The sequence below is a fragment of the Protopterus annectens genome, chromosome 4.part0 (genome assembly GCF_019279795.1).
Source record: "Protopterus annectens isolate FY-2018-M chromosome 4.part0, PAN1.0, whole genome shotgun sequence".
Classification (NCBI taxonomy): domain Eukaryota; kingdom Metazoa; phylum Chordata; order Ceratodontiformes; family Protopteridae; genus Protopterus; species Protopterus annectens.
In genome coordinates this window covers 86,901,088-86,928,991 of record NC_056733.1, presented here as the reverse complement: position 1 = coordinate 86,928,991, position 27,904 = coordinate 86,901,088, and the positions used below count along the sequence as shown (strand labels likewise).

The 27,904-nt window shown below is 39.6% G+C and overlaps 1 protein-coding gene across 1 annotated transcript in view; it reads left to right on the top strand.

Moving 5' to 3' along the window:
* The window catches only part of TBCD (tubulin folding cofactor D), a 3,708,267-nt gene that overhangs the window by 3,649,099 nt on the left and 31,264 nt on the right, over positions 1–27,904 (top strand). The window contains exon 38 of the mRNA XM_044068123.1: positions 19,302–19,386. Coding sequence (XP_043924058.1) covers positions 19,302–19,386 — 85 coding nt within the window. The remainder of the gene's footprint in view (positions 1–19,301; positions 19,387–27,904) is intronic.

Here is a 27,904-nt window from a genome sequence, read left to right as displayed (position 1 = left end):
CTCCTCTAAGTAGACGAGATCTCTTCATCACCCTTGAAACAAGGCCTAGAGTCCCATTTAGCCACCTTTGCATGGGCAGACAGATCCCTTTGGCAGGGTATAATGCCAGACAACTGGCATGCTGGTTTAGGCAGTTTGAAAGAGTCCTCTTTGTTCATTGCACTGGGAACACCATCATTTGTTGCTTAGCGCTCTCGCCGTTGGATTGGCTTGGCTTGGTCTTTTCTTTGCCACTCTCTTTCCTCCATCATTGTGTTCCTTCATGGGTTTGGGTTCCTGGCAGAATTGTTGGGGCAAACCAGCTTCCTGAAAAGCAGTAGTGGCTTTCCCATTTCATGCAAGAAGGAAGGACTGTTGTCCTTAAAGGAATTGGAAATGGGCACTACATCTGGTTCTTCAGTCTGGTGTACCCTCCCCTTGAGAGAGATTCTTTGAGCTCTCTTCTTCCCTTCTTTGTAAGAATCCTGGAAGGGGGAAGAGTCATTTTGCTGTCATCCTCCTGGATATATCACTGTGGTTCTCCAAGTTTGCTTTGGTGGGCTTAACCCAAACAGGGAGTTGTCTTTGATGTATCTCAGTCTCCTCAGCTTGTACAGTTGCTGACAGTGGTAGCCAAATCCTGGAAAGAGGGGAACCCTTATTAGCTCCATTGAAAGCTTCTTATTGGGGAAGCCTCTCTTCCTCATTTGCAGTCCTGTAGGGCTACCATATCTTGTCAATGGGCCCATTCTGGCTCTGGGTCAGTGGTTGTTTTTTTATGCCTGAATTGAAATCCCCTTGTTAGTTAGCCCTTTTTTTTCCAAAGGGCCACAGATGATAGAAAGGTACAGACACAGTGCATGCTTTTTTTGGACCTGACTGCATTTTTTTAGTTAAGTTGCTAATTTGGCTAGATAAGAAACAGATGCTTGCAATTAGGGCAGAAGGTAGAACCAAAATGATGTGAAAAGGTGGGAGTGAGGCAGAGTAGGAGAAGGTGATGGCACTGTACAAGGAAATTATTAAAAAACAAGAAAGATGCAGAAGGCAAAGACTAAAGTTGGAAGGGAGTTAGCAGAGAGTATAGATAAGCTAAGCAAACCCACTCGATGGAGCAGTAATGAGATGGAGATCACGGAAGACTGGCAAAACCAGAGGTACTGAATAATCACAGAGTAATCATTCTGCTTCACATTTCACAATGTTGAGCAATGGGAGAGTGCTGTACTGGAAAGAGGTAGAACCAGGATAAGGAGAGGAGACTTGTAAGAAACTCGCTGCTGTTTTGCAGGCTAAAGCACAAGAATCAGATAGGCTGCCTTCTAGAGTCATTGGAAATCTGGCCATTATGTTGGATAATGCTATTATGAAGGTCTTTAATGGATTACTGGCTAGTACAGTGGTGTCAAAGGATTGGAGAACAGTACTTGTGGTACCCTTGTACAAGATGGGATAGCAGAAAAAAATCATGGAACTATATGCATTTTAGATTAAATTAGTGGCAAGCAGTGTCTTGCACAGAATCCTGTAGTGAAAGGTGTTAGCATTTCTAGAAGACAGTACTCCCCTAGCAGAGCAACCAACGGTTTCAAAAGTAATGTGTTTTCATTCCAACCTGACCAAGTTTTATAAATGAATTGCAGGTGAACTTGACAGAGGACCATGGGATTGTAGTTGTCTGCCTGGGCTAAAGCAAGACTTTTGACTATGTCCTGTACTGCATGCTGATAGGAAAACTGGAGGAGTTGGGATAGAATCAAAATGAAGGGACTGGATAGCTGCATGGTAGAATTGGTAGGATGCAGAGGGTTGTGATGTGATGGATAAATGTCAGGAATAAGAAACTGACTGCTGGAGTACCACTGGTGGTCTGTCTTGTGTGTAGTACTCTTCAATGTGCTTGTAACAGAGAACAGGATCAGTCGTTTTACTGATGATGCAAAAATAGATAGAGCAGTGGAGGACAGCAGGTAAGTCTAGCAAAGGATTTAGAAAGGCTAAACGGGTTAGTGTAAAGGTGATGTCTGAATTTCATTGCAAACAAATGCAAAGTACTGTAGTTGAGCCATAACATCCATGGTATGAGAAGTGGACCTGATTGCAGTAGAACAGAAAAAGTATCTGGGGGTATTGACAATACCTAGACTGGACCACCATGAAACTAATGAGAGGCTAGTGCCAGCAGCAGCAAACTGGATGGTGGGGGTATATCCTCAGGGGGATGAATTCTAGAAACATAAATGTAATGTTTCCACTCTGCAGGGCCTTGGTCAAACCACAGGTTTAATACCTTATTCAGTTTGGAGGCCATATAAGGATAAAGACAACAGGCTGCTGGAAGAAATTAGGAGAAAAGCTACCTCAAAAGACCCATGGGATGGAGGGGATGAATGGGAAGGGATGTGACTAGATGCTCGAGGAGCTACTGGTCATCTCATTTGAAACCAGAAAAGCTAGTAGGGACCTGATGTAAGTTTCCCAGATCATTTCAGAGAGATGTGAAGGTAATTCTAAACAGGAAAAGCAGTGGAAGAATGAGGGGCGTGGGCAGCAGACTATAAGCAGTGACTGTTTACTGAATCTAGAAAATGACAAGAGGCCAGCAATAAATGGTCCTGGAGTGTAAAACAATTATAACCAATACATATGCATGGCTTCAAATAATCCTTTATTAAACAGACCGGTTTTGGCAACAAATGCCTTCTTCAGTGTATCAGGATAATAAAAAAGATACCCAAATCTCCCGAGTATTTATAGACCCTCCTACTAACCAAAACACTTACAGACAGACACAGAGATGGGATACTCGCACTCTGGCATGCGCGCGCACACACACACACACACACACACACACACACACACACACACACACACACACACACACACACACTTCCGCTCATGCCACTACATACACACACAGCCTCTCAGTACTTACCTGCTGTGGTGCTAACACATCTGATTCTGCCATAGACAGCAATAGGTGTTCATCATGAATATACTTCTAGACCTCCTAGACCAAAAAATCTAGACAAAGCCATAAATAATAGAGAGACAATGGCCCAAAAGTAGATTTTTTTTAACCTTGCTCTTAGAAAATTGATAGAATAATATTTTTTTATTACATTTTATTGTATTTCTGAAGGCTATGAAGTCAAACTCAAATGTCTATCATCATTTACTGACTTCAGTCAGTGATTTGCCAGTAAAGTAAAATTTTCTGAGGAATATATCAAAATTATGAGGCAGTTCAGAGGTCTGTTCATGAATCTACAGCATTCAGTCTTCATTGTTTTGCACAAAATAGTGTGGTAGGGCTTGTCTTTGAATCACTCTACAACACTGTTTAGATCATGGTGTACAGCACTGAGCTGAGTACATGACTAATTTACAGTAGCTAACCCCCCAGACTGCCATATCTGCAAGGAGTGTTATTTAGCAGGAGCACTTTAGCACTATTTGCCAGACCCTTCATACTTTTGTAGCACTACAATGGACTCTCGTAGCACACTGAGAAATCCTGCTAGAAGCAGGATTGCACAGTGCATTGTTTCTAAATAACTCACACAGACTATTTAATGTGAACATTTTGAAGTAGCTTTGTGTACTAATATCTTAGCTACTGATTATTTCAGCTTCTTGCAGCTTCATTTCTGCTTAACACATTTCTAAACTGAATTCAGCATGTACTCCCACAAAAAATGAGTACTGTTTAAATTGCTACCTTAACCGTACGATTTGCTGTTATAATGACCACTGTTAAAGAAGGCAGTACAGCTGTGTGTAAAATACTTAACTGTCATCTATTTATGATCTTTGAAGCAGCAAATCCACACACTCACCATCCCCCACCAAAGATGGTAAGATGTTTTTCTGAGGAGGAGGAGCTTGCTTCCGATCCAAGGCAGTTTTGTACTGTTTATGATAGGATGCTTGATACGTCTCTTTTACAACAATATGAAGTTACAGGTTTGCCATTTCATCTTCTTTTTGATTCCTCACTTCTACTGACAGCCTTACCATTTCTTTGGAAGTAGTTTACTTTTTTCTGACTGCACCAACTAAGCAACTGTTGCTGAACTTAAGATTTTAAGTAGTTTTTATATTCTTGGTTATTAAAAAGTTTGTGTAAAAATTTGGGCAGATTTAGGCTTAAGCTGTGGTAACTTGCATGTTTAAGTGGTGAATCACCTTTTTCCTTATTTGCACAGTACCACTCTGATATCATCTATATAACATGAAACTCTTTATGTCTGTCTAATACTTATTTATGTCCCTGCTAGGAGCTTCCACTCACCTAATTATTGTTTGTATAATCTATATATTTATGTTCATAAATGTTAACATTTTCATTCAGGATTTAATTTTAGTCAGTTTGCTGTACAGACTATAATCTTTTAATAGACATATATAGATACTTGTTAAATGTGTTTAAGTTGATGCTTTTATATACAATATATCGAAATATATTTTGCAATGCCTCCCATGCACAACAGAAAAGCACAATTTTCTCTCACTAGCACAACCATTACGGTAAAACCTTTTTCTTCTCAATGATTCCTTGGTTTAATAAATAATTATTTCTTTAGCCTGATAATGGTAATTTCTTTATCCCTTAACTATTTTCAGGACATTATTGTAATATTTTATTACCATTTCTTCCTATATAGTACTTAAGTGGCCTACGTGTTTAGTTACATTTCATCACATTTTAGGTTTTTTTATTGTCAGAGTTGCGTTTTGTATGTTAGTGTTAATCAAGGGCTGTATGTCTTTCATATCCGTCATCTCCTGACACAAAGCATGGCTCAAAGATCTGAATATAGCATACTTCAGCTTGACAGATACATGCAATGCATGCATTCAAATATTTCAAGCATGGGCATTAATGCCCTTCTAGCCTGCCAAAATACCAAAACAGTTGTTCCCAAAATAATTGTCCAGGCTCTTCTTAAACATATCTAAACTAGTGCTTCCTTTAGTGTAATTTGGTAGTGTATTTCATGCATCAGCTGCTTTCTCAAAGAACCAATTAGTACACTTTTCATTCCTATGCAATCTTCTACATAGGTTGTCTGATGAATTCTGTACTACTTTTTCATAACCCCAAACATTCCCAGAAGTAGTTGTCTTTAAATGCCCTATATACCTGAATAAGGTCTTTTCTTATCTATACGAGATATTGTATAAGTTCATATATTTTAGTCTTTCATAATAACTTAAGTTTTCACATCCAAGGATGACCTCGCCATATTTCTGCTGAACTCTTTCCAGTTTACTGGTGCTTGATTTCTTACAAAGTTTCCATACTGTTATTCCTTACTCAAGTTTGTGTCTAATTTAAGTATCAGACAATGACTTCATCATTTCTGATTTCCTAGACTTTATAAATCTTTTTATTCAACCTATAGTTCTATAACTATCATTAACAAATGGTTGATATGATTAGACAAACTCAAAGCTGGATCTACCCACATACTCAGGTGCTTAAATGAATCTACAGTTTCAATCAGTATGCTTTGCATTAAATATTCACCTTTCAATTTGTCTGCCAAATCTCATATGTTTACTTTTTGATGTATTTATCAGCATATTAAGAGTTATTTAGATAAAAGTAAGCAATGTCCATGCTTACTTAGCGGATATCAGTGTGAGCCTTCATTGGTACATTCATGGAAGATAGAAAGCCATGTATTTTTTAAATGTGATCTAGGATTAAAAAATCAAGGTGGGGGCAGAAAGCTTATATTACAGTGATATAAATACATACATACCCACACACACACACACACACACACACACACACACACACACACACGTGTGTGTGTGTGTCGGTGTGTGTGTCTCTGTGTGTATGTATATCTTCTTTTTCTTTCAGCTGCTCTGCTAGGGATCGCCACAGCGGATCATTTGTTTCCATTCCTTCCTGCCATCTACATCTTGCTCTGTCACACCAACCATGTGCATGTCCTCTCTCACCACATCCGTGAACCTTATCTTAGGCCTTCCTCTTTTCCTCTTACCTGGCAGCTCCATCTTTAGCATCCTTCTTCCAATATACCCAGCGTCTCTGCTCAGCACATGTCCAAACCTATGCAATCTTGCATCTTTGGCTTTGTCTTCAAACCATCCAACCTGAGTTGACCCTCGAATATACTCATTTCTAATCCTGTCCATTCTCGTCACACCCAATGCAAATTTTAACATCTTTAATTCTGCCACCTCCAGCTCTGACTCCTGTCTTTTCGTCATTGCCACTGTCTCCAACCCATATAACATAGCTGGTCTCACTACCCTTTTGTAGACCTTCCCTTTCACTGGCACCTGTCAGTCACAAATCACTATTGGCACTCTTCTCCACCCACTCCATCCTGCATGCACTCTCTTCTTCACCTCTCTTCCACACTCACCGTTACTCTGAACTGTTGATCCCAAGCATTTAAACTCATCCACCTTCACCAGCACTACTTCCTGCATCCTCACCATTCCTCTGTCCTCCCTCTCATTCACACACACACATTCTGTTTTAGTCCTGCTGACCTTCGTTCCTTTCCTCTCTAGAGCATATCTCCACCTCTCCAGGGTCTCCTCAACCTGTTCCCTACAAATCACAATGCCATCCACAAACATCAAAGTCCACAGAGACTCCTGTCTGATCTTGTCTGTCAACCGGGCCATCACCACTGCAAATAAGAAAGGGCTCAGAGCTGATCCTTGATGTAATCCCACTTCCACCTTGAACGCATCCATCACTCCTGCTGCAGACCTCAGCACTGTCATACTGCCCTCGTACATATCCTGTACCACTCTTACATACTTTTCTGCCACTACCAACTTCTCATACAGTACCACAACTCCTGTCTAGGCACCCTGTCATATGCTTTCTCTTACATACTTCTCTGCCACTCTCTCAACTTCCTCATATAATACCATAACTCCTGTCTAGGCCCCCTGTCATATGCTTTCTCTAAGTGCACAAAGACACAATGCATCTCCTTCTGACCTTCTCTATACTTCTCCATCAACACCCCCAGAGCAAACATCACATATGTAGTGCTCTTTCCTGGCATGAAACGTACTGCTGCTCACTAATCAACACCCCCCTTCTTAGCCCAGCTTCCCCTACTTTTTCCCATAACTTTGTGTGTGTGTGTTTGTGTGTGTGTGTGTGTGTGTGTGTGTATATATATATATATATATATATATATATATATATATATGACAAAAACACCAAACACTGCAGTTCAAAAAATTGTGAAAAATCCCAGGGAGCCGTTAAGCAACTTGAAAAAAGTATTCTATATTCTCATAAGCTTACCAACATGAGATGGAAAAGTTGTGTCGCATTTGGGCTAAAACCTCTTTCAAATCAGCCCACAAACATAAAACGCCCAATCTCTCTGATATATGTCGTTACTAGTATCAAGCGCCTCAGCGACCTCCAACAATAACACTGTTAACTTCACTGACTCGTGCACAATAAAAAAACATTCGGTTCAGCAAACATGAACTTGAAAAAATTGTAAATCCACTCATGTATTAAACCATGCGATGTAGACTAAAATCCAAATTTATTGTGAGCGCTTTCGCGGCTATAAAACGCCGCTTCCTCAGACAAACAGTTACAAACTAACAAGCAAACATTTAAAAAGGTGGCGATGTCATCGCTAACCAATAAAAAACTTTCCTTGATTTAAAGCAGTAGCTGGTCATTTCAGATCACCAGTACTCAAGCGCTATCATTGTTACAACTTTAAATTATAACTAAAATGTATTTGTGTGACTTAAAAGCGCATAGTATAATCATGTTGTATTAGTATGCGCATATTTCCAAAGCACATTGTATATTCAGTAAAAACATTTTTAAAAATTGATTTGCAAGCCATAGTTCAATAATGTACATATACAAAAAAACATGTCCATGTCTAAGAAGCGTTAGCTGTTAATTTCGGTTCATCATTTCTCAAACGCTGTCATTGTTATAACTTCAAACTGACTTAAAAGTCTAAACAGTGGCTTGAAAGCCTAAAGATACTTAAAGTAATCACATTCTCAATTGTTTTTAAAGTACATGTTCAAAAGCATATCTATAAATGTGTATTTAGTGGCTGCTGGATTAAGATAAGGATATCGCATGGTTGACTAGTAGCTACAGTTGCCTGCAGAAGTGAATGATCTACACGATTTCTTCAAAATGGACAAACGATGTTGACAATATATATTGGATGATGTATGTGTATTGAATCTAATATTGTGAACCTTGACTGATCCTGTGATCAAGAGCAACATGAGATCTGTAAATTGTAGAAATGTAAACATGCAAGTTGTGGAGCTAGTGTGATGGACATGAATATAGTGCAGCACATAGAAAGGTACCATTTCAAAACTGTCCAATGTATATGATGTGGAAAGTGTTGAACAGACATGATGGAGAGTGAATGTATATGGGATCAAAAACATGAAAGGGTCGTGGTTTAGATGCACCCGAATGGTATGAGCTGAACAATAATGCATAAAGATGTATATAAACATGAAAAAAGATCTTTTTAATTTATCCAAGTACAAAATGTGCCTGCTTGATAAAGAACGCTTGACAATGATACTTCGTATTGAATGCTGAGGGGTGGTATTGTATATATAGGTCTTATATATAACTTATCTCTGTAGTCTCCTACTTTTTAAGTGAGGTTTCAATTATATCATTTCATTTAAACCCCGCCCTCGATGTGCTCCCAACTGTAGTATCCAATTAAATTCAGCTTCCTCTGTTACATTCGTAATGTCTCCCAACCTATTTGATGGCTTTTGTTTATATAAAACCTGATATAAAAAAGTGTGTGTTGGTCCATGCCTCAAAGTGTGCTTCGCTATAGCACTACATTCATCCTTTCTTAAAAGGCAATAGTTATGATCTCTAATTCTCTCTCTCAACGACCTGTCAGTCTTTCCTACATAAAAACAAAAACATTGAGTACAATGTGCAACATATACTATATGTCTGCTTTCACACTGGGACTCTGACCTGATTTCCCATAACTTGCCAGTGTCAGGGTATTTGAAATAGTGAGATTCATCTATATAAGGACATTGCGGACATTTTCCGCATCTGTTAGTGTGCTGGAAGCCAGCATTAGATTGTGTATTTTGATAATGAGTTGTATTACTGTAACATAAAATTTGTTTAAGACATTGTTTATTGCTGAATGTGAAGTGGGGTTCAGTGCCAACTATTTGTTTCACCCTATCGTGTAGATCATTCACTTCTGCAGGCAACCGTAGTTACTAGTCAACCATGCTATATCCTTATCTTAATCCAGCAGCCACTACATACACATTTATAGATATGCTTTTGAACATGTACTTTAAAAACAATTGAGAATGTGATTATTTTAAGTATCTTTAGGCTTTCAAGCCACTGTTTAGACTTTTAAGTCAGTGTGAAGTTATAACAATGACAACGTTTTAGAAATGATGAACCGAAATTAACAGCTAACGCTTCTTAGACATGGACATGTTTTTTGTATATGTACACGATTGAACTATGGCTTGCAAATCAATTTTTAAAAATGTTTTTATTGAACATACAATGTGCTTTGGAAATATGCGCATATGAATACAACATGATTACATTATGCGCTTTTAAATATCATAAATACATTTTAGTTACAATTTAAAGTTGCAACAATGATAGCGCTTGAGTACTGGTGATCTGAAATGATCAACTACTGCTTTAAATCAAGGAAAGTTTTTTATTGGTTAGCGATGACATCGCCACCTTTTTAAATGTTTGCTTGTTAGTTTGTAACTGTTTGTCTGAAGAAGCGGCGTTTTTTAGCCGCGAAAGTGCTTACAATAAATTTGGATTTTAGTCTACATCGCATGGATTAATATATGAGTGGATTTACAATTTTTTCAAGTTCATATTTGCTGAACCGAATGTATTTTTATTGAGTACGAGTCAGTGAAGTTAACAGTGTTATTGTTGGAGGTCGCTGAGGAGCTTAATACAAGCAACGACATATACTGGAGAGATTGGGCGTTTTATGTCTGTGGGCTGATTTGAAAGAGGTTTTAGCCCAAATGCGACACAACTTTTCCATCTCATGTTGGTAAGCCTATGAGAATATAGAATACTTTTTTCAAGTTTCTTAACGGCTCCCTGGGATTTTTCACAATTTTTTGAACTGCAGTTTGTGTTTGGTGTTTTTGTCATTTCAACGGGGCATGGAAGGAGCTAGCAACACAGAGGTACAGCCTTCTATTCCAAAGATACCTACCAATGCAAGGTTGCACAATTTTTTGGAAGACACCAGCAATCCATTGGTGGGATTGCTGCCACATATGGATATGAATCCACATAGAACTGAGAAAAATGAATATGACATCAGAAACAAGAAACGAGACCTGGAGAATGATCTATATAGATTTAAAAGACTCAGGGCTCAACGATACCATATGGAGGCATGTCTCAGCAATGGGGTTATACCCCGTGGACTCCGCATTCTAACCATGCCCACATATGGAAATTCATATCCAGCATTACTTGCCAAGTGGCAACAAATTAACCTGCGGGCAAGCAGGGAATATATACATTTATTAATAGACTTTTTCAAACCCTTTGAGACTGATCTGAGGGATAGTATATTTAAAAATCAAGGTAAACTTCTTGAACTTTGCGGGCCAGACGACACTGATGTGTACATGCAAGATCTTATGGATAGGGTCATGCGGTATGAGAACAATTTACTAACTAACAAACGCAAGAAGTTATCGAGGGATGCCCATGACTTTGCCAATAACCATGTATTTGTATGGCCTAGAACAGTGAATGCAGGCGACAGACACTATGCCCGCACCAATGAGGAGAAACAAAAACCACGTGGAATGGATGACAATCGATTGAATGATATAACCCACAAATCTAAAACTCTGGTTCCAGTTGCCCCAAAACCATCTCATGATCATGGAGAAATGGTTGCAGAACCGACAGACTTGGTATTTAGTGCACCAGAAGATAACGGAAATGACGAGCGAAGAAAAGCTGATAGCGAGATAGCCGTTAACTCAGCCTTGTCACCGCGAATAGATGGCTCTGTTTATACCACCCCAAATGAAACCTTTGAGAATCGAACATAGCCACAAACCATCAAGAATGCAACTACATCCAATAATGCATTCAGTTTATCCAGTAGTGTGAGAAGAAAAATACAACTTGAGACACACAATACATCGGATTTTCCGCTACCCATTCGAGCAGGGAGAAAGCGATCCCTGGATATGGACAACGATCGAGGACCCAAGAGGAAGGAGTTTGTATCGAACCAGCAGCAAAGAACATTACCCAGGTACTGGAACCCAAGTCTTTAGTTTTTAATATATCTAAACGTATTTTAACTGAGCATGAATCTGCGGTTTTGAATCGAGGGTTATTATTTATACCTACATCAAATCTTGATGTGAGTCAAGTAGTAGTATCACTCAGAATGTTTGTTCGTAGGATAGCCTTGAAGTTACTGTATAATTCTCAAGCAGATTTGCAGCATGCAACTCCTTTAATGGAATTTAGAAAACGGAGTACTTTTACTCCCCACTTCCAAGCCAATTTGGAAGTATTCATAAAAGCTGTAGAAAATAGTGTGTATGATGATTTGCGACTTGACAAAAATGTTACAGGTAACTTAACGAAATTGGAGCAGGATGCGCTCAACAACTTACGCACTGACAATAGTATCACCATTCGGCCGGCGGATAAGGGAGGACCGGTAGTGGTATTGGACAGTGACTATTATACTGAAAAAATGTTACAGCTGCTGGACAATATTTCATATAAAGTAATATCAGCTGAACAAGTATATGATATGCAAAGCAATATATATGATAGTTTATATGAATGCAAATGTTTGGGATTAATCAGTGAGGAATTGTTCAACTATTTCTTGGTTGACATTCCTCTAATACCTACCTACCTACCATTACAGGATTGCCCAAGATTCACAAAAATCCACAATTGTCTGAATTTAGACCCATAGTATCTGGGTTGGGATGGCTAACAGAGCCATTATCCATTTATCTTGAACAACAACTCAAACAATTCTTGAATGGATATGAGTATGTGTTAAGAGATGGTGAACAATTCTTAAAAGATCTATATAAGGAAATGAAAAATATAGCACATGTAGATAACATTTTATTTGTAACAATGGACGTTGCTTCATTGTTCACGTGCATTCCTAATGATCAGGGATTATTGTATTTGAAGTGGTATTTGATTGAAATTGTGAAGTTAGATTCAAGCAGGGCAGATTTACTGTGCCTCATTATGGAGCTAGTATTAGAGAACAATGTATTCATGTTCCATGACGCATGTTATCAACAACTCAGTGGGGTAGCTATGGGCACAAGTTGTGCCAATAGTTACGCCAATCTGGTGATGGCCACGTTTGAGTTGCAGCATATTATCGGCAACAAATACATCAGATTTTTCAAAAGATTTGTCGATGATTTGTTTTTTGTATGGGAAGGAACAGTGGAGATGTTAACTGAGTTCTATGATCATTTGAATCAAAAGAGTACCTTCCTGAAGTTCACAATAGAATACTCATCAGAGAGTGTGAACTATTTAGATGTCAATGTGTATAAAAAGGATGGGAAAGTATGTACAAAGGTACATCGAAAAACATGTTACCAGCCCTCATACCTACACAGACAAAGTATGCATAGTCCACACGTTTTCAATAACATAATAAAAGGACAGGCCATGCGCCTATCCAGACTGTCAAGTACAGATGAATTGTTCAGTAATGAACTGGTGTCATTAGAGGAAGGCTTGGTTAGTCGTGGCTACCATACAGAAGAAATTCGAAAGGCTTGTTCTAATATTGATCACATTAGGGCCAGTAGAGCACAACCATACTTCTCTGAATACACTCGGTCATCAAGGAATAAATTGCAAAGGCATAAGTTTGAATCATTTGTGATACCGTATGCCAACAATGTACAAACTGTTATGGAAGCAATATCCAAACATTGGAATATTCTGGTCACTGATGATAGGGTGAAACAAATAGTTGGCACTGAACCCCACTTCACATTCAGCAATAAACAATGTCTTAAACAAATTTTATGTTACAGTAATACAACTCATTATCAAAATACACGATCTAATGCTGGCTTCCAGCACACTAACAGATGCGGAAAATGTCCGCAATGTCCTTATATAGATGAATCTCACTATTTCAAACACCCTGACACTGGCAAGTTATGGGAAATCAGGTCAGAGTCCCAGTGTGAAAGCAGACATATAGTATATGTTGCACATTGTACTCAATGTTTTTGTTTTTATGTAGGAAAGACTGACAGGTCGTTGAGAGAGAGAATTAGAGATCATAATTGTTGCCTTTTAAGAAAGGATGAATGTAGTGCTATAGCGAAGCACACTTTGAGACATGGACCAACACACACTTTTTTATATCAGGTTTTATATAAACAAAAGCCATCAAATAGGTTGGGAGACATTACGAATGTAACAGAGGAAGCTGAACTTAATTAGATACTACGGTTGGGAGCACATCGAGGGCGGGGTTTAAATGAAATGATATAATTGAAACCTCACTTAAAAAGTAGGAGACTACAGAGATAAGTTATATATAAGACCTATATATACAATACCACCCCTCAGCATTCAATACGAAGTATCATTGTCAAGCGTTCTTTATCAAGCAGGCACATTTTGTACTTGCATAAATTAAAAAGATCTTTTTTTCATGTTTATATACATCTTTATGCATTATTGTTCAGCTCATACCATTCGGGTACATCTAAACCACGACCTTTTCATGTTTTTGATCCCATATACATTCACTCTCCATCATGTCTGTTCAACACTTTCCACATCATATACATTGGACAGTTTTGAAATGGTACCTTTCTATGTGCTGCACTATATTCATGTCCATCACACTAGCTCCACAACTTGCATGTTTACATTTCTACAATTTACAGATCTCATGTTGCTCTTGATCACAGGATCAGTCAAGGTTCACAATATTAGATTCAATACACATACATCATCCAATATATATTGTCAACATCGTTTGTCCATTTTGAAGAAATCGTGTAGATCATTCACTTCTGCAGGCAACCGTAGCCACTAGTCAACCATGCGATATCCTTATCTTAATCCAGCAGCCACTACATACATATTTATAGATATGCTTTTGAACATGTACTTTAAAAACAATTGTGAATGTCATTATTTTAAGTATCTTTAGGCTTTCAAGCCACTGTTTAGACTTTTAAGTCAGTTTGAAGTTATAACAATGACAGCATTTGAGAAATGATGAACCGAAATTAACAGCTAACGCTTCTTAGACATGGACATGTTTTTTGTATATGTACATTATTGAACTATGGCTTGCAAATCAATTTTTAAAAATGTTTTTACTGAACATACAATGTGCTTTGGAAATATGCGCATACTAATACAACATGATTATACTATGCGCTTTTAAGTCACACAAATACATTTTAGTTATAATTTAAAGTTGTAACAATGATAGCGCTTGAGTACTGGTGATCTGAAATGACCAGCTACTGCTTTAAATCAAGGCAAGTTTTTTATTGGTTAGCGATATAGATATATATATAGACCTTGAAGTTCTCTGTGTCTGTATCCTTGGGAGGATGATTTGGTGGATCCAAAGGTCCTCATTTCAGAAAAGGCTATAGATGGTGAGTTATACTCTCTGAAGTGATTATTCCTATTTTGCAGAAACACTTAGGCTGATTTAGTCCTGTGTTCCCCTTGCCTTCCCCATATATGCATAAACAAGTATCTAGTTAAGTGGTTCAGCTGTGCACGACTCCTCTTCTGTAGACTGTCTTAAAGAATGCTGTATCTGCCCCCTGAAATCATTTGGATTCGTATTCTAGGAAGGAAGATACCATTTCTAAACTCCCAGTAAAGTAGTTTGAATTTGCCCTCATTCCTGTCAGATGTGTATGATCTTGAACTTGCTGGAGCAGGACAGTGATGTGTTGTGACTATGTTTCCCTAGCTTCCTTCAGAGAGTCTGATGACTTGAAGTCCACCATTTCTGAAACCAATTAGAACAAAGCCCTCCCTGCCATGCAGTTTGTCATCCTTTCAAAACCCCATCCTCTGTAGACTGGAGAAATCGATGAGCTCATGACATCCTTAAGAAGTGACCCTCGATCAATCGTTCCCTCCTCCCCAGAAATGTTGTATTGAGCATCTGGGCATGGAGGAGGAGACTCATCTTGTATCACCTATGGTGCCATTTACAAAGGTTGCTATAACTTCACTTTGTAAGCATCTGGTCTCTTCTGCACCTCCCAAGGAAGTAGATGCTCTCCATAAGCCCCTGACTGAACGGAATCAAATCCGGACTAGGCATCCTCATGCTCACTTCTCTGTCATCTCATTGGTCTAGTAGAGGACCCAGAGAGCACAGCATTTTGCCACTTTGCCAGTAGATAGAGTATAATGCATTAGGCAGTGTGTTTGTAAAATATTTTCCTCTGCAACACTGGGATTTATTCAACTGTCCAGATTTCAGTCCTTCCTAATGCATCATTATACACAAAAAACATTTCTGCTTCCCTGAGTCTAGAAGTAGGTGATCAAGACTTGTCTGAAGCTCCCATAGTGGGCTGCCATATTCTTTTATATAGCTTTCTGCTGCCACTATGGCTAGAGCAGCTGAATCAAGCATGTACCTGTGCAGGATGGCTTGGCTGAGGCCGTCCTACAGCTTATTGGGCTGATTATGTACTTGTCACAAGTGAAGGCCTTCCTGTCTTCTTACAGGGGACAGTGCAAATGTCCTCAACTTTCTTGACCAGAGTGATTCCCAAGGCCTTTGGGTTAATGGCAGCAATATCAAGGGCTGCATCACTGCCAAGGTTTCATAAAAGAGTACCTAATGGACCCTTCGAGTCCAGTCATATCATATCAAAGCTCTGGATATTTTGATGGGGATTCTTTGATGTGTACTTGAAACCAGCAACCCACGGTTAGGATACAATTTCTTTTACCCTATCCAGATCAGACTATCTTAACAATGCATCCTGTCCTAAATGGAACCCACCTGGAAGACTACCAGGATCAAAGAGCATAGTCCTACCTAAAATTAAGTTTGAACTTTTTTGAGCTTTATGCCATTCAAATTCAAGTTTACCATTACTAGATTTCATGTATTCCACACCCTGATAATTACTGTACAAGATTGAACTGAATGATTTTAATTTAGAATTACTGCAGAAGTGTAAAGTTTTGGCAGACAGGGAGACTGTTCTTCCTGCTATGCAGAAAAGATATGAAGCCATGTGAGTAATCAACACAGAACACAATGAATTCTACTACAAGTGAAGCCTAGGAAGAGAAACTCTTAGGTTTAGTGTTGATAGACACATGCTAGTGCTCTGCAAATTTATTCAGCAGGGTAGAACTTGCAAAGGTTTTCCAGGTGCAGTTGTCTAAAGTCAGGCTTTGTAACATCTTGTTAAGAAGTGCTGACCTCTCCTGAAGCACTTTGCTCCCCCACCCCACCCTCAGCTTAGAGGGTATTGCTAATTGTTCAGGAACAGCACTCTGAACTAATGTCAAAATGTATTTTTTCCCAAGCAGGTGCAGTTCCTCTTGCTGCTGTAAATATTGCTTACCATTTCCATCTTTATAGAACTTGCTGACATAGAAACTAATAGCTCGGAATAATTTTTGCTTCCACTTTCTGAGGTTGTATGTCTGGCTTCTGTGCTGATAGATATTACTAGGTTTGGTGTGTCAGACAGTTTCATGGCTCCTTTTGGAAACTATGAAACAGATCATCACGCCTACTCACCTGTGCCCTTTAGTGGCCGGCAGCTAAAGAGGATACATTTTCTTCCAAGGTAGGGTTCCTTAAACTGTCTTGTAATACTAATATTGAATTCTGCTTTTCCACTATAAAGATTTATCTGAGCCTTTCATGAACCTGTATGCAACTGCATGTTGGCATGAACCAATATGCTGTGTACTGCTTTGAGAGTATTCTTGCATCTTAAGTCTTCTGTCAGATATCCAGTTCCTTGGAATGTTGTGCTGGTAATGCTAACTATTTTACCATTCTAGACTGTCTTCTCCTGATGATCATTTTTTTGTTATGGAAGTTCTTGCCACCACTTGCTGTTTGTGAATTACAGATTATATGATATCAGTTTTTTTTTTTTTTTGATGTTTTGCCAGCATACCTCTCGACTATCCAGATTTTTGCCTCATATTTTTGGTCTGTTTCTCATAAAATTGAGGTTTTCTGGCAAATTATTGGGAAAGCATTAAGGATTAAAGTCAGAATATAATTACAAACAGCAGAAATTCAGTCTTCATACCTTTCAGAAAATGTATGCTAATACAAAACCTGTTGTTCTATCAACTTTCTAAGTTTGTAAGAGCAATATTTAAAAATTGTCCCTATTTTTGGGCCTTTGTCCCGATTTTTTGCTCTAAGAGGTTGAGAGGCATGTTTGCCAAGTAAGTGTCAGGCTCAGCAAACTGCTTTTTTAATAATCTCAAAACTTACCATGTACCAAAACATATGTTTTCTTTTTGTACATTTGCAATACAAATGTGACATAGTTAAATCCTTACTGACATTGTAGATTCAAACATGAAGAGGATGGTTAAATGTGTCTGCCCATTGCCAAAGGGCAAGTTTAACAAACCTTTAGTCAGTCCATTATCTCTCAACCAAATTTAGCAGGCTTGCCTTCCCCTTGACGAAACAAAACTGTGTGAGATCAAGTGTTTGGAGGTTACCAATGTCCTTGTTAATGAGTTCCATGATAATCCGCTCCATGGCCTTGCGGATCAGGCTAGTTAGGCTGATGGGTCCATAATTTCCTGGTCAGTGGACAATCCAACCTTGTGCAAAGGGATGACAGTGGCTGTCTTCCACACTGCTGGGATGAAGCCGTACTCTGGCTTTGGTTGAATAGAGTGCCTAATGGTGCTGCAAGTTCCTGTCTTAGTTCATGTAGGATGCAGCCTGGGATGTTATCTGTTCCCAGAGAGGCTGTATTTTTTTGCCTTTGAGAGGGCAGTGATAACTTGCTCCCAAGAGATAAGGGGAGGGGGACAGGTGCTGAGGATATCCTGATTTACTGATGAGGGGAAGGAGAGGTGAAGTTTTCACTGAACTTGTCTGCTAGCAGGTTGGGTATATCTATGGCTTTTGTGTATGTAGTGTCCTTGACCAACATTTATGAGCAGATCTGGGTGCTTCCCTTGAGTTTGTGGACATATGGGAAGAAAGCCTTGGACTTGAAGTTTGCTTTGGAGGATTTTACTAGTGCTCTTATTTGCTTGTTCAGAGTAAGGAGAGATTGCTTCCAGTTAGGCCCCTGCTCCTTCTTGGTCCTGGACAGCATTTTTTTCCCTTTTCTTAGAGTTTATTTCCTGCAGATGTCCACCAGACAGGTTTACTCTTCCTTGAGGAGGAAGATTTTGTCTTGTCAGGTATTCCTGATTCTATGCAGCTATATAAGTGCTTGTATAATACTTCGGTTTAGGTTTTTGGCATATGTGCCAGTTCCTATGGAGGGGGGGGGGGGACTGTGAAGCTGTTTACACCTTCCCTCAGGCGGTTGTAATCAGCTTTTGAGAAGCTTTTTTGTTTGACCCTATGTAGGGGGTGGTCAGGGTAGACGATGACTTCAAAAATGACTGCTTTGTGGTCGGATCTTACCGCTGCTTGAAGCAGACTGCAATTCTCCAGCTGATGAGATGTTTTATGTAATATCAAAGACCTACACTGGCTGAAATGCTGTCAAAGATCTGGATTTAAAGACGGTACTATAGAACAGCTTTTCTGGAAGCTTAGGTTCCAATCTCAGAAGAGGTAAGGCTGAGATTCTCATGAGTATGTATAGGACTGATTTTTAACTATACCACAAATTACTTGTATATCAAAGCAATTCTTTTTATCATTCAGAAAAATGTCAAAATATAAATGTTTTTGATCAAGATCACTTGGTCTTAATACTGTTTCACTCGACAATGGGTTTAAGTTTACAGAATATATTAAGCTTTGTAAACTCTCTAAATATGTGTATATATATATATATATATATATATATATATATATATATATATATATATATATATTTTTTTTTTTTACTTTTTGTATTTTATAAATGTTGCAGTTATATTCTGTCCATTCCCAACAAGCCATAATACTGTACAAGAATTGCAAAGTTTACATGGAACAGAGAGTTGGTAGAATATAAACTGTTATCCTAAATTAAGTGCCTTTCCTCCTTTTTCTCAGGGATGATGCACTGCCCACTGTGAGAGCACAACGTGATATATTGTGTGATCTACTACAGATTCCAAAGCCAGTTCTTGTTAGCAAGGTATGGTCTGACCGTTATGATGCACAGTTTCTGCATTAGTACTGAAGATTGGATGTTATGAAGTAACTGTCAGTTGCAAATAAATCTCATTAGAGATTAATGCATTTCTTCTTTAGAGTCATGCACAAGAGTATCATGTTATTTTCTGCTGGGCACACTCCTTGACAAATCAAGTTTTGTCAAGAAGTGTGTGAAATATATATGTATATATTTTGTGTATGTGTATCGCTCTATCTATATGTATTTATATATGTGTTTTGTATGTATGTACACAGAGTGTATGTGTGGAATATATGGAAGTCTGTTATGGTTGAAAATCATTTATCACATAAAGCACATTAATCCATATTTTCTACATTTTAATATTACAATAATTTTCCCATTTATTTTAATGGGTTACATTAATTGTCAAAGTTCTGCTGAAAAAGGCTTTAGATAGTTTGCGGAGAATTGTATGAATGGACAGTCTCACATATTGTTTTCTTCCACAATTTCTTAAGTGCATTTTAACGTTTTAAATGAAAGTTTAATTATTTGTAGTTTTACACTAGTTTGGTGGGCTTTATACTTTAATGTAATTGTATAGTTCAGCTGTATTTTTCTAATTAGTATATTTTTACTCAGAATCATGCCTGTTTGGATATTAATACCGTTATTTATTTATTTGTATTTATTTTTATTTATTCATTTAATTCTCTGTTGACTGTAAAAGTCAGACAGGGCAGAGTCCTTTTTCTGAGGAGATCCAGGGAGAAAAGCACCATCACAGTATATTTATATTAACAAGTGAATTTCAGATGGGGCTCAAAAATATATATTTTTTTACATTTCTCTTAAAAAAAAAAAAAAAAAACAAAACAAAAAAAAACAATTACAGTACAGTAAAAAAACAAAACAGCACCCTGGGTGGCTGTGGCTGTGGCTGCTTCGGCTTGACAGGAAATGTGCACTATCTGTCTTGTTTTATGTCTAAAACAACAAAAAAATCCTGATGGCAAACTAAGTTATAGTAGAGAGAAACTTCTAGAAATTTGATCATCAAGCTTGCAGTGCTGCAGATTTGATGAGCTGTTGACTGCGAGGCGTGTTAGGCCTACTACATTCTAGGAACTCCACGAACAAGGAATTATACAGAATGTTTCGCTCAAGCAAATCTGACTTCTAAAACTTCTAAAATGAGAAGAAGGAAAAGATATAAAAGACTGAGGAAAAGAGGAACTAGAGTTAGAATATATGTCAGACTGAAGGCCAACCCACACAGGCCTGTACTTCTATCAGTGTTACTGGCCAGTGTTCAATCCCTGGATAACAAGATGGACTACATAAGGCTAGAACTAACCAGAAAAAGCAATGTTAGAAATAGTTGTGTGCTCATGTTCACAGAGACATGATTAAACTGTACTATTAGCGATAGTGTGGTGCATGTGGAAGGGCTGACCTTATTTAGAGCTGACAAGAATCAGATCCTCAATGGTAAATTGTGGGGAGGAGGTGTCTGTAACTATGTAAATAACAGATAATGTACTAGTTGTGAGGCAGTAACCACTCACTGCTCTGAAAACATTGAGCTCTTGTCTGTAAGATGTAGACCGTTCTACTTACCAAGGGAGTTTAAAGGTGTGAGAATAACAGCTGTATATATTCCTCCCAGTGCTAACATCAACGAGGCACTGGACACACTTCACCAGTCAATCAATGAACTACAGAATCAAAATCCAGAGTTTGTCCACATAATAGTGGGTGAAATCAACCAAGCAAACCTAAAGTTAGTCCAACCTAACTATCACCAGCATGTGGACTTTGTTACCAGAAGAGAGAACACACTGGACAAAGTATATACCAACATCAAGCTGGCTTATAACGCAGTACCTGACCCACACCTGTGTAACTGAGATCATCTGGCCATCATGCTAATCCCTGCGTACAAACCAATATTAATAAGAAGCAAATTAGAGTATGGCCAGAGGGAGCAGTGTCAGCACTCCAGGACTGCTTTGAGAACATGGACTGAAATATGTTTAAGGACACTGCTATGGGCAACCAACACATCAGTCTGGATGAGTACAAGGAATCTGTGTTGGTATACATATCTAAGTGTATGGATAATGTGACAGTCAACAAGACCATCACCATAAGGGCCAACCAAAAACCCTGGATCACAAATGAAGAATATGAGCTCCTAAGAGCATGCAGTGCTGCCTTTAAGGCAGGAGACAAGGATGCCCTCAGAGAGACCAGAAAGTATCTAAATAGGGGAATAAAGAAGGCAAAGCTTGCTTATGGACAAAAAGTCCAGAATCACTTCTCAGACCTAAGGGACTCCAGACGTCTGTGGCAGGGAATACAATCCTTAACACATTACACGCCTGTATCTTCAAAATGTGGTGACAACACCTGATTTCTAAATGAGCTCAAAAGCTACTTCAGCAGGTTTGATGAAGGGAATGGTACAAAAGCCATGAAACAGCCAGGCAAAATGAAGTAGTACTCTGCCTCAATTCAGCCGGTGTTCAGAGAACTCTAAGTCGGCTGAACCCAAGAAAAGTGGCTGGACCAGAGAGCATTCTGGGGCATGTGCTAAGAAACTGTGCTGTTCAACTGACCATGTTTTTTTACTGACATATTTAACCTATCTTTACGTCAGGCCATAGTACCCAAGTGCTTCAAGAACACAACAATCATACCACTACCTAAAAAATTGCAAGTCTTGAACGATTGTCAGCCAGTAGCTCTCACCACTACTGTAAAGAAGTGCTTTGAAAGAAAGACTAACAACAAATCTCCCTGCAGAACTGGATCCACTCCAATTTGCTTATCGGTCGAACTACTCCACTGTAGATGCCATCGCACTGGCACTGCACACATCCATAGTTCACCTGGAAAACAAAAACTGTTATGCCCCACTATTATTCATTGACTTCAGCTCTGCCTTTAACACAGTTATACCCCAACATCTGATAGAGAAACTGATACATTTGGGTGTCAGCACTCCCATGTGTAATTGGATTTTTGACTTCCTCACTGACAGACCACAAAGACTGAGTGTAGGCAATAACACATCAGAGAGCACTACACTGAGCACGGGAGTTCCTCAAGGATGTGTTCTCAGTCTTCTACTGTTCACCATGCTGACCCATGACTGTGCAGCTCAAATCACATCATCAAATTCGTAAATGACACTATAGTAGTAGGCTTAATCAGCAATGGTGATGAAACAGTATGCAGGAAGGAGGTGAAGCATGTGATTGACTGGTGTGACAACAATAATCTGTCTATAAATGTAAACAAATGGACTTCAGGAAAAAAGACGAGGCACAGCCCCTCTCACAATCAAGGGAAAAACAGTAGAAAGGGTGAAGAGCACCAAATTCCTGGGGGTGCACATTGTAAAAGACGTGACATGGTTCATTAACACAAATCACATTGTCAAGAAGGCACAATAAAGACTCCACTTCCTGTGCAGGTTGAAGAGAACAAGCCTTTCATCTTTGGTCCTCACAGCCCTCTGCAGAAGCACCATTGAAAGCATCTTGACAAGCAGTATCACAGTATGGTAAAGGAACTGCAAAGCTACAGATTATAAGGCTCTCCAAAGGGTGGTGAAGGTGGCAGAGAGGATCACCAGGTCCACGCTTCCACCTATACAGGATCTGCACTTTGCACAATGTCTCGAGAGAGCTACAAAGATTGCCAGAGACCAAACCCACCCACCTTAGGGACTGTTCTTCTGCTCGACTTCAAGCACGTGCAACAGTAGTATATGTTGCACAACGACTAGATTCAGAAATAGCTTATTTCCACAGGCTGTCAGACTACTAAACTTCAGTAGCAATGCCAGCTAACAGGTTACCTAGTCAGAGTCCACACAGCCTGAAGGAAATCTCTTCCCTGAAAGTGCAATCAACCACTGTTAGGTTCTTCTCACCTGTGCAATAGCTCATTGCAAGCTTCTTAGATTTTGTACAATAACTCAAAGAACAAGTTACGTTCCATACAATCGAAAGTGCTCTAGTCTCATAAGGTTCAAGTCTCAACTGTGCAATGTATCTACCTGTGCAGTACTATGTGCTGTTTGATAGGGATACAAAAATGTAATTATATCCTAGTGTCATGTCAGTGTTACAATTTTTTTTATTTATATCTGTTATATTTATATGCATTGTCTGGACATAGAGTTCGAAGCAATGATATTTAGTTTAGCCTGCACTGAGGTGCGGGCCTAAATGACAATAAAGTTTACTTTGACTTTGACTGCAGTAAAGTATTTACATCAACAAGTCTATACAGTTCAGGTAGCTCTAAATTTTGCAGGAAGTAAATGGATTTATACTGTAGAAGGGAAAACATTGCTGTAAAAAAGTTTAATGTTCTTGCATTTCATTACAGAAAGGTTTGTAAAGAGTTCAAGAGATATAACAAAGAGTTTTGTTGAGAAGTAGCTTATAAAATTATGTGTAGGGCTATATAATAGTATTGTATAGGAGGATAGTGGTAATGCATATGAGTGAGAACACAGGGTGTAGAATTAGTTCTATGTAGGCTGCAGGATCCAAATTAGTTTATCTGGAAGGTTTAAAACTTGGGTATATAGGGAATGCATGAAGGGATAGAGTGGTGGATGGGGCAGTTAAAAAAGAAGGGTGAGAAGTAGTGTTTACACAAGAGGAATATAAGAAGTAGTGTTTAAGAGGGGGTGAAAAGGGCTTTATTGATTCACGTGCAGGAGGGAATGTTGTTAAGGGTGTAAATTTTTAAGCAGGGCAGACAACTGATCCATATATGTACCTTTATCAAGCTCTGCCCAGGAGCACAATCTGGTTGACTGAATTGCTCAGGGTCAAACAGTATGCAAATGAAGGATGAGGGAATTACAGCCTGGACTACAGAAAACAGCTTGTTAATAGCTCACAGCCTTATAGGTTGGTACTAGGCTATTGGCCCTAGGGCCTATACAAGCCTAGCCGTAACAATTCCCTGGATATTTCTTCCCACAATATTTGCTTCCCTGGACCCCTGTTTAGCAGGGCGACAGACGTGATCCCCAAAGTGAATTTTCTATCTCCCTTACAATTGTCAAGGTTCCTTTTCAAGATGGCCAAGGAGGCACTCTGCTTGACATGTATGGCAGTCTGTTCCAGAGTATGGGGAGTCTCTGGTTCAGGAACCTATACCTCTAGCATGCTTTATTCATTGTGATGACAAGGTTTAGATCCTTGGAGCGTGTGGCTCTGAGGGATTGGGATTTCTTTAAGTGGAGCATGTCCATCAGCTCAGGGTTTGATGTTGCCTTGTATGTTAATCAGAGATCACCTCTGAGTAGATGATGTGCCACAGAGTATAGCTGGAGTTTTTTTAGATGGTCAACATAGAGCATCTGCTTTAGGCCTGTGATTTCTTTACTGAGGTATTTCTGTGGCCTTTCCAGCTGTTGCAGATGTCTTTTGAGATACATACCAAACAGGGCATTGTACTCTATAATGAGTCTAATGAGGGATGAGTACAGTGGGACAATGACCTCCTTTTCTCTGGATGAAAAGCCCTTAGTGATGAGGTGTGCCACATAGAAGGATTTCCTGACTGTTGTGGCGATGTGGTTATCGAAGGTGAGACCACTGTCCATCTGTGTCCATAAGTCTGTCATCACACTTTCGGTGTTTAGTGTACTGCCACTTATGTGTTAATTCATGGGTACATGGTTTTTCCCAAAGGGGATAACTATACATTTCTTGGCATTAAGCTTGAGCCCATGGCTCTGACACCAAGCATCTGTTTCTGTAAGGTCCTTTTGTAGAATATCCACATCATTTGGGGATTCAATAATGGCTCCCAGTTTGCAGTCATCTGCGAACTTTGTTAGCCAGAGTCCCTTTATGTTGGCCTGTACTTCAGAGAAGTAGATGCCAAACAAGAGCGGTCCCAGGACTAAACCCTGAGGTACTCCACTTGTCACCTGTCTGGAGCTGGATTTGGAGTCGGCTACTTTTACAGTCTGGGTTCTGTCAGTAAGCCAGTTGGCAACCCATTGAGTGATGTAGGGATTTATGCCCAGCTTAGTACGTTTATCTATGATTCCAGAATGGGGGATGGTGTCAAAGGCCTTGATGAGGTCCAGACAGGCTGTGTGGACCTCCTTACCCTCGTCCACATGTCTGGAGACTGATTAGAAGAAGTCAATCAGGTTCACGAACCCAAACTGGGTGGGGTCCAGTGTTTGAAGGTTACCAATGTCTTTGTTTATAAGTTCCATGATAAAGCGTTCCATGGCCTTGCAGATCAGGCTCGTCAGACTGATGGGACGGTAGTTCCTGGGATCCAAGGTGGATCCCCCTTTGTGGAGTGGGATAACTGTAGCTGTGCACCACTCAGTGGGCATGAAGCCTGAGGTGAGGCTATGATTAAACATGACACTTAGGTGAGGTGCCAGTTCATTTTGTAGTTCATGTAGTACACAGCCCGGGATGTCATCTGGTCCCATGGATGCTGTATTCTTAGCTTTGGAGAGTGTGGTTTCTATCTGTGTGGCCATGATTACCGGAATTTAGCAATCTTTTGGTATTGAGATGGACCCTTTAGGGGGTGAGAGGGGGGGTGAAGTTGGCACTAAATCGATCTGCCAGGGTATTGGCAATATCCTTGGGATCAATATATTTAATGCCATTTTGTTGTAGCTCAGAGCAGATCTGAGCATTGTCATTTAGATTCTTGACATAACTATAGAATGCCTTGTGGTTGTCTTTGGAATCTTTAGCAATTTTATTTTCGTAACTTCCTTTGGAGGATTTTATGAGGGATTTCAGCTTCTTACTGAGGCTAGTAAGGGAGTTTTTTGTATCCTGGGATTTTCTTCTTTTCTGCAACAGTTTCTTCCTTCTGTTGTATAGTTTGTTTCTGGCAAGAGACCACCAGATTGGCTTCCTTTTTTTGGAAGAGAGCATCTTGGTTCTGTTTGGGATGGTACTATTCATGCACAAGTGTATGTGCTCATACAGTGCCTTACTGTAGGATTCAACAGTCGAACTTTCAGCTCCCGTCTGCATGGGTGTCATGAAACTTGTCACGTCTGACTTGAGAAGCATGAAGTTGGCTTTGGAGAAGTTTTTTTTTTACAGAGGTTTCCTTACTGGGGGGTGGGGGTGGGATGTGGATGTCAAGGGTGATTAGCTTATGGTCAGACCTGAACAATGAGGGGGTGACCACTGGTGTGGAGCATCTATCTCCCGTGTTGGTAATGATCAGGTCTAGGATATTGGAGCCCCTGGTGGGAGAATGGATTAGTTGATCCAGGGCATTGGAATTTATGAATTCCAAGAACCGTTGGGAAAAGGTGTTGGTACCCGAGTAGTTTTCCCAGTTAATGGCAGGGTAGTTGAAATCACCCAGTATTAGGGTGTTTGGTTGTATCTTAATATTTTCCAGTATGTTTAGAAAAGTGTAGTGAGAATCTTGGGACATGGTGGGGGACCTGTAGCAAGCTACAATTTGGATTGTAGTCTTACCTAGTGTTAGTTGCACCTGGAGAATTTCAGATGCATTGGTGTTGGGCAACTAGCCTGGAGGTGTGAATATCCATGGTGAATATGGGCACTCCTCCACCTTTAGCGTTTCAGTCTTGGTTTGGTGGCCGGAAAGTGTGGTAAGAGTTGTAGCCTGGTATTGCAGGGGTGCTCTCTGGAGCCTTGAACCAAGTCTCAGTTACTGCACAGATATCGATGTTCTCCATTTTTAGGAGTGCCTCAAGAGAGTGCATTTTGAGGTTTAGACTTCTAGCATTACCTTCAGATTTTGCATGCTTGTATCTGTTATGGTGGTGGTTTTGTCCTTTGACCCTTGCCTAAAAAAGGCACTATAGGGGTGGCAAGAGCTTTAGCAAGTAACCTGAATTCTAAGGGTGACGGGTGCAGACCATCTGTGGCAAAACATCATGGTTTGTCGATCATGTCATCCCAGACAGACAGATACTGAATCCCCTTTGAATGATACCAGACGCTTAGCCAGTTGTTGAAGTCAGTCATTTTGTCCTTGTACTGTGGTATCATTCTGGGCGAAGGCAGGATGCTACTCAAGGCTAAGGTCATACCTTGCCTGGGCTACATGATTCGAGAGTTCTTCCAGGTCTCTTTTTATGTAGTCCAGGGAGGTATGTCTCAAGTCATTCACTACAACAAGGACAATGACAGAGTCGTATTTGTACTTGTTGTGGAGTAACTTGAGTGCATGCATTATGTGGCAGATCCTAGCACCCAACAGGCAGCTGACTGTAATTTTCTCCTTGTTCAGCCTGGTGAGTGGGACATCAGTGTGCCTGACTATAGAGTCACCTATGACTAAAGTGTTTGGTACATTTTCTTGCCTTAGGGGCTGTTGTTGGGTGGCACAATGGTGTTATGAGCTATGTGTCACTTTGGTTGTGACTGGTGTTTGTTTGCATTTCAGCTTCGGAGGTTCTTGTTGCTTGGGCAGGTTAATGTTAAGGTCTTCCACATATGTGGGTTTAATGTTGCTATGTGTGGGTGTTGAT